General features: G+C 36.9%; 1 protein-coding gene across 1 annotated transcript in view; it reads right to left on the bottom strand.

The window, feature by feature from the left end:
• The window catches only part of Pat1 (Protein interacting with APP tail-1), a 46,928-nt gene extending 38,154 nt beyond the window's left edge, over positions 1-8,774 (bottom strand). Inside the window, exon 1 of the mRNA XM_074100288.1 lies at positions 8,314-8,774. Within this exon, the coding sequence (XP_073956389.1) occupies positions 8,314-8,496 (183 nt within the window). The 5' untranslated portion in view covers positions 8,497-8,774. The remainder of the gene's footprint in view (positions 1-8,313) is intronic.
• Between the last annotated feature and the right edge of the window lie 271 nt (positions 8,775-9,045).

Genomic DNA, 9,045 nt, shown 5'->3' on the forward strand with positions numbered 1-9,045 from the left:
ATCGGGTTTCCTAATTTTTTTAAATGTGACGTGATGAAAAGTATGGTAAAGGTTGACAAACACAACCACTCTGTCAAGTGTAGCAACGGAAGAAGAAGCCTTTAAACCAAACTCACCACTAGGTCAAGCGATCTGTAAATAGTAAATACTAAACTCGTACTTATTACTCATCGATTTTGCAAATGAGACGTAAAAAGTGATAGAACAAAAAAAGATGGTGTCAGTCCAGTAATAGTTGAACTGTGGGAGGTCTGACTGAAAAAGTACCGTAACACCCGCCAACACCGTTATAATAACATAAAATCATTAACATAGCGTTGAAATATACTTACAATATAATACAGTTTTACGACCTAAAATGCTCAATGCAAGTCTAGACTAGGCACTGCGGTTATTTCGAAGGAAATAACAATATTTCAATCAGCCATCCAATGTGTAAGTACGAGTGTGGTTCGGTGGGTTTTGCCGGATGACACAATAAACACAAGACACAGAAAAGGAGAGTACTGAAAGTATTCTGCCCAAAGATTAGGACAATAATTTTCAATAAGCGTTCAAATATAACGGGTTTTACTGAAATACTCAGACGACGACAAATAGTTAAGGAAAACTATGTAAGGAAATAGGTCGATGAGTGTTATGCCATTCGGTTAAGTATTGACATGGAAAGCTTCACACGAGATCTAGGACAAGTCTGTTTCAACAGTGACATCATCATAGCGGAAATCGATGTGATGTCTCCGATCCTTCCACCTATATTAACAATGAATTGTTTACTTTTTTTCCGGTACACGGTATTCTAAATATTACCAATCCTTCACCGTTAGACGCGGGTACCGCTATTCACGATTAGTTTATTAGCATTTTAGGTGAAGGCGAACTGGGCACGCTGGATTGACCGTTTTGTAAACCACCATTTTTCTTAGGGCAAAAGGTCGGTTACTGCATAACAGCAGGTAGAAACCTAATCTAGTCGCGTGTTTGCTATTAAATTCCCACTTTTATAGTCAATTTATAGTGGACGGTGCCGCGGTGGTGACTTTCAACCAAATTGTGTCATTCATTGGTTTTATTTAGTTACAATAGAAAGAGGAGCGATAGGTAATAAATATTAAACTTTGGAATAGCGAAAGGACTTGTTTTTTCAGAGATGAGATCACGCTCATGCTTATTATTCCTTTTATTATTCCTGAAGTTTTATATCATCGTGCTAGCAATGGGGTGAATCATACAGGCATGCATATTTGTTCCATTTATGAGACACAAGACAAGACTCATATCTGCCCAAGGTCTCATTCCTTCATATCAAGAGTTAAATGATTGCCACTCGATTCATTGATCGCTCTGCTTAGTTGCCTGGTGAGGAGTCATTGCATTGCCATCAAGCCATGTCGTTATTCTTGCTCATGCCATAATATCATAACCGACAATTTTTTAAATTTATCAGATGAGATTTCTGGCGAAGTATGAAACTAATTGAAGTGATGGAAGTACTGAAACAGCTAAGATTAAGAGCTTATTGCGTATTACAAGGATCTTTCGTACTCGCATGGCGTTTTGGACTTGGCACATATAATAATAATATAATCTTCGAACATAAAACCACCACAATATCGGTCGCGCCTCCAAAAACTGAAACATCCTTTACAGTCTCACAATCTCCACGAGGGGCAGGCGTGCTGCAGGCCCGCCTTGATAACACCTGTGATAAAGGAACCACTGATGCAGGTGCGTGATGGAGGCGTGGTAGTGACGTCAAGGCCGTAAAAGATTATGATAAGTAAAGGGATTTGTGTAATGACTTTGTGTTTTTGTTTGTCGGTGATTCCTGTTTTTGTATGAAGCTGATGTATGTATGTTACGTCATCTTATTCGGCATTATTTTTTGAAAATTAAGAATAGTTGCATATTGCGACGTCTGATTGCTTCGTGCAAAAACAGGTGTGACTGGTGGTGGTTTCTAGTCTATTCTACCAATCATGTTCTGGTGATCTATCAAGTTACCTAAATTAAAATTACAATCGACGAAGAATGTAAAAGAACCAGATTTGTAGATGAAATCATGTCGCTGATTTAGTTGTCCTCAACTCATTGTCCTGTAGAATCTTAATCCCAAGTTCCCAAGCCGTTGTTCTGAAATATCATTAATGCGTGCGACCCCTTTTCTTATTAATAAAACATCGAAGGTAACAATTGGATTGAGGAACTTGGGCAATCGGTTATTTTAAAATTTCATTACCCCCGTTTACAAATAAAGTGATTATTTCGTTAACAATGGATATTTTGTAACTGAACACGACATTGCTTGTATATCAAATGTTCGGGTGCATCTTACATAATTCATGTATGTATAAAGAACGAAGCCAAGCTGGACGAAATAGGCGACAAATTTAGTTCGCTCGAAAGAAACCAACTCAATATTGTTTGTTATGTCTTATGTACACAAACCGCTAAATTTTTTTGTAGCATGTGCAACAGTGTCACGCACGACACAATTTGAATTTTACAGTAATTTGAACCATACATAAGTTGGTAAATGTGAGACAATATAATTGAGGAGCAATTCGTCAAAGGTCACGATACTGAAAGTCGAGGGAGCCTCTATTGATACAACTGTGTATCCGATAGTGGCTCACTCAACTTCATCGGATATTTGTTACCACAGAAACAACGTGAACAAGGTTTTAAATCGCTCTACCAAAACGATGAAATGTTAATATTATAATTAAATAAGCATAAATAAAATGTTATCTATGCGGTTGCCTTCATACAACTGGATCCTAATTCATAAACATGTCTGTCTATGTATATTGTCTGACATTTAGAATCCTTAGCATTACTTTCACATAGCGGTTCGGGGAAAGACGAATCATGAAATTAGAAATCTATCGGTATTCAGTCTGCGAACGCACTTTCGATGGGAGGCGCGGGCAAGGCATTTATGAAGGATCGATGATATCTTTTTACGCAAGATCATGAAATTATGACATGGTAGAAAAAAAAATGTACCTACAGAAGTTTGATGTTAGAAATTTTACAGATAGACATCACAATTATTAACATGCAGGAGTTTGTCATGTTTTTTATATTGGTAAAATTACTGCGGAGTTTGGCCACATTTCAGTGGCTCTGGTCACGACCAGACTGAAGGTATATAATACATAAATGGCGCGATTAAAATCCGGGAAATTTAACAGATAGATCTCACAATTATTAACATGTAGAGTTTGTCATGTTTTTTACATTGGTAAAATTACTGCGGAGTTTGCACACATTTCAGTGGCTCTGGTCACGACCAGACTGAAGGTATATAATACATAAATAGGCGCGATTAAAATCCGGGTAAGCTAATAAGTGTGGAACTTTTAAAGGCTTATACAGCGTTTTCATTTGATTTCCGTTAACTTTATGGGAACATTAAACAGGTTAAATTCATTTAATATCTCCTCTTCTATAAGTAAGGTAGTTTTTATAAATGAACTGAGTCGTGTGTGGTATATTATTTAAGTAACAGATCTTTCTATGTGTTATGATTGTAGTGCATGGCATTGATCTTTTCTATTTATTTTTATTGTTGATAATTCAATCGCAATTAACTACTAACATTATCATTTTTGACTGTAACTAACACGAAGTATATGGACTAGAGCCTGCAATAAACGATTTGTTCAGAGACCAAAGTGAGATATAGAATTATCTGATCGAATCTAATTGGCTAGATACCAAAAACGGTTCAACAACCTACACCTTGTTCTTTCAGTCAGTTCATTTTCAAACCATCAAAATCTGTTTTGATTAAGGAATTGGAGCCGCGACCCCTGGATTAAATTAAGTAGTACATCGGAACAAAACTGGCCAATCAACGAGATAACGAAGCATTAATCTGTCTGACGATATCTACCTGACTGAAGACAGTATTACCACAGTGTAAGAAATTACTGAGTAGGTGTTTCAGACGTTGATAAACATCGCGCGGAGTAATCTAGATGTTTACTTGCTAGACAGTCGATACAGATCGATAGTCTTTCTTACTTTTAATTAAAAACTCGCTTTACCACGCGGCTTTTCTGATGTGGAAGAATAAAAAATTGCCTAGCAATCCCTTTTAGTACCTCACTGATCCTCAAGGAATACGTCTGCTAAATTTCACATCTGTGAGTCATGTTACTCTTATATAGATGATTTATTTCACGCTAATCTGTCACTGGATTTGCTTGCATTTATATCTAATTTAGTTTTGTTTATTATAGTACGAATAAAAATATTTCTGCTTTCAACATATGGATAATGTAGACCAGACAGCCCGCACATTTATCGCTATCTGTTATCTCATAGTTAATATTTTGAAGGTATTTTAAATGTGTTTTTAGACTAATATGTCAGCTTTGTACGATGTTAGTCGCTTTAATCAGCGCAAATGTCACATGTAAATCAAACACGTTTCGTCCAACGATATATTTATAGTCAGTTGGAAGTAACACTTGGCACAAAGGGGTTAAAGCGCGGTGCTTTGTGTATTGGACTACAATCTCCGTTTGGAATAGGTATTGTCCAATACGATCATACTGAGCTTACGGGAATGGCGCGCCGATTTATGCTGTCAAAAAGAGAACAGCTTTAAGTTATGATCAGACAATCGCCAGGCAAGAGCAGGCGTCGCCCACCGGTGGTTAAGGAGATGATTGACAGTTAATATCGAAAGGGGTAGTGGCTCCCTCTAGAAACAATATTAAGGCAGCTGCCCATCCTTGTTCCCCTTTGACGACGCATTTGAGACATCCTTTAATAAAGTAATAAATTTGTCGGCACGTAAATTAAATTCTACTTCTAAACTAGTCCCAACAATTGTGCAATAAGTTGGGTTGAAACAACGACGACAATTATTTATACATGATCTAGTCGTGACACTGGCCCTACAGGTACTGTGAAATGCAAAAACTTCGTATGTTGCCGCCCCGCTGACGCATAGGTATGTCATTTAATACGCGAGTGAAAGGGACGGTGCGATACGAACTTCGATTTTCACGTTCCGTAGCAGCCCCTCTGTCCACAGCTACGTAGGTATAAACCTAGTTTCAGTTTCTTTCTTTAGACTAAGTTACGATTGTCAATTATATTTTCAGGCATTGACGTGAGCGTGGCGAATCTCGAGTGCAAATCGAAATAAATTTGCAAATAGACTAACTAAAATAGGTACAGTAAATGAATAAAATATACATATTACAAAAATACAAATTTTGTTTTGTCATCTACAACAGCCCAAGTCTACCATCTCTAATCCTACGACATCGATCTAGCCCCCAAACTCATACAATTTATGATTGTTATTTGGAGTCTTTTTGTATTTTTATTTCAACTCCAAATTTGTTACTTTTACGGGTATCCCGTGAAACCATATCGAAAAATACAACCTGAGACATAACCACACACACACACACACACACCACACCGCTGGACACATTTGTCCAGCGGTGGTGTAGGGGTTATAGCACGCAGCACGGATTGCTGAGGACTGGGTTCGATTCCCAGCGCTGGTCTCTTTTTCTGGTTTTTCTGTGCATCCATGTCTCAGGTTGTATTTTCATACAATTTAACTATCAGATCAGACGTAACTATCGCGACGTCGTTAGTTTCAGAAGGTACGGTCAAGATCTATAATTGTGATTAATTGTGATCTATTGTAAAAAATGCTTTTACCTACATGATAAGTAGTCATTCAAACTTGAGCGGGTAAATAATAAAGTTCATGCATGATTGGATTGTATAGGTACTAGGATTAAAATGGTTAAAAAGGTTCTCGGTGGGTGGCATTAAAAGAATCCCATTCCCACATCTCCCCACGCCCATGACGGCAAACGTGGTATTATTAGATTTGTTATATATTTATTGTAGTTTATGTTTGCGATGCTTGTTTTATATTATGTATTTTCTTATCTATTATAGGTATACCTAGTGCCATCCACGAAGAAGCGTGATTTTATCAAAATTAGCCATTAATGAAATTGTAATAAGAACCACGGCACGCGTCATCGTGAGTGAATCTACCTATACAAAGCGACTTAAAATTAATCAAGAATATGGTTTTTAGGTTTTTTTATTAAGTTGTGGTTGCCAAGCGTTTCCAACTTTCCATGCATTGATTTTAGGGGTGTTGAGTCAAACTAACTATCTGCTGGAAATAAATATCCCAGATATTATTGCTAAAGTTACATCGACGTTGCGATCACATCGCAGTGGACGTGGCCACTAGTAGTCTACTGACGTTTCTACTTCTATCTCATTGCAATGGGCGTGGTGCCCATATTCAAAAGTAGTCTACTAACGTTTCTAATTGTACCACATTGCGGCGGCCGTGGTCATGTTGTCGAAAAGTCGAGGTAAACAAGATAGTCGTAATTAAATGGTGATATTAATAATTCCTGAGCCGTGGTAGCCTAGTGGTTTGACCTATGGCCTCTCAAGCAGAGGACTGTGGGTTCAAACCTTAAAATATAAAACTAAATTTGTCAAAATGCTGCTGCCTGCCTAGACAGCTAAGCCAAATGTAGAATTAGTAAAAACTAGCACATCATATTTAGATTTGCATGACAAGGTGCCAATATAGCAACAATCTAACATAATTAGCATAAATGAACCGTAATTTGCAGCTAAGTAATTAGTGCAGTGTTTGAAGTAAGTTCATAATATTTAAGATATTATTCACTACCTTTATTTTCTACCTACTTGATATAAACTTTTTCTAAGCAATAAATGTTTAATTTTTTTTTTATTGACTAATTACTGTCTAGCCAGCTTTTTTGTTGTCAACTCACTGTACTAACAATAAGTGGTATGCAATAAAGAATATTTGTGTTGTTTTTTTTTCTATTTCAGAACTAGTTTCCTCCATGTCTTTGTTTATCTAACGAGAATAGACCAGAACTCAAATTTTACTATGTTTCCTTCCAGAAAAACATAACTACTTTTTTGCCTGTCTTGCTGTTGAATGCGCATAGTTTTCTTGTGTTTTCATAAGTTTCAGTAGATTAATGGTACTCCCCAACAACTATCCCAATCTTATCACTAAATCATTTTTAAGCAATTTGCTTTGATACAGCATAAGTTGAGAAAACAAATTAAGGCTTTATAATTATAACATATAGGTAGGATATGCGCCAGGTATTTTCAGAATATGTGAAATCAATATCACTATTTCTCTAATTATTACTGTGGAGCAGGTACCCTTAATGGTTTTGTAACTATATAACTTTTGTTTGGTAGGTTTGTAGATATATTCATGGAGTGTAGCATGAATAAAATTAGCAACTTTACAATTAAAACAGGCAAATAGCTGAAGTAAACAGTTTTTTTGTTAAATATTATCAGTAAAACCTGTATACTGACAAAACAGATATGAATATAACTATACTTACAGCAATAACCCATCTAGGCCAAATAACAGCTGCCACCACTGTTTACATCCAACCCAAATATGTACTTGGTAATGGAAAACAGGCAGTGGTTTGCCTCTAAAAACAGCTAAAAGTATTATGCAACGCTGACAGGGTTTGTGTTAACTATTCAATCAGTATAGTGAATGAAAGCAGAATTTTCAATCATCTTTTTATTATTGCTGACAAAATGGCCACAATAGGCAATGTGAAATCTTGCTTATGCACTATTAACCATACCAAATAAATGCTAATGCATGCACAAGAATTGAAAGTTATGATGTCACTAGGAAAGTGACAGCGGACTGATGGAAGTCAAACAACCAGATAAACTGAGCTCATGACATCAGCCAGATAATAGGACAGATATTGGTCTGAGTACTAAACTTGATAGGTTTAGGATGTTATTGTTAACTGATAACTAATTACATCTGCCAATATTTTTGTAACATTATTATATAACATACAGCGATAATTATAAGAGATGAGGATATAATGAGGAAGTACCTAATGATAATTGGTAGTAAAACTTTACAGCGCTTATTAGCAGCGAAACAATTACGGAATTAAATCTAATTAGATTTATTTGTTATAATTCATCTAAGAAATTTCCGATAAGGGTTTCGTAACAAAGAGCGGCGTGCGCAGTCCCACCTCGCCCGACTCCTTCCATGAACTGTTCAGTGAAAGTGACTAGGTACCTACTTGCTTCTCTAGTTACGTTCATGGTCAAACCAACATCGGGTGGCTCTAACTGCCTACTTTCCAATCACCCACCCGATACCGCCTAGATAACGTCTCCGATCGCCTACAGCAAAATATCTGACAAGTTAACGGTAATCCAGGCTGTTTTTATCTGAAAATAAACTGTGTGCAAACTTACCTTGTAGTAAACATCCATGAGGATGCTGTCCGGAAGCGATCGCAGGTCATTTCGCTCGCACTTTGATTTCTGCAAGTAGTTCACTAAATTCGTCAAGCACAGCTCGTATAAATTATCGGGTATTTTCTTTACGCGGAGCGACGCGTCAGCCATTTTGGCGAGGTAAAACAAAACTCGCTTCATTTTGCACGACTGTTGATACTTGACAGCTGAAAACGTTCGTGGCTAAGTTCGGAGCGTTCGGTTATTGGTTGGTTTAAAGAGCTGAATTGTGAGATTCTATTCTATTGGTTGGTTAAATATTACTATTAGTGGTGAGATAGAGAGAATCTGTGGCCTTTGTCTGCCACCCTCTGGAGGTCAGCTGATAAGAAGCAAAACAAAGGTTGTGTGACCGAAACAGATAGTTTTCTTCATGTTTCTACTTCGAATTGACAGACAATGTCAGCTGATCGCGGATTCAGAGAATGTTTGCGGGAAATTTGAGCGAAATGACACTTGCGCTCTGTTATATAGCCCAAGTGCAGCGCGTAATCTACAGGCGTTATTTACTAAGCACTATCTTTTGATAAAACTTCACGCACCCTCAAAGTGGACTTGATACATGGTGTTCTACTTGGTAGGGGTATTTTAATAGGACTACATAAAAGATTTAGCAGGTGTAATAAGTATTATTTATTTTATTTACCCTTCTTGCGATATCATATTACAGTAAAATTTGCTTAATTTACT

Source organism: Choristoneura fumiferana, chromosome 17 (assembly GCF_025370935.1).
Source record: "Choristoneura fumiferana chromosome 17, NRCan_CFum_1, whole genome shotgun sequence".
NCBI classification, from domain to species: Eukaryota; Metazoa; Arthropoda; class Insecta; order Lepidoptera; family Tortricidae; genus Choristoneura; species Choristoneura fumiferana.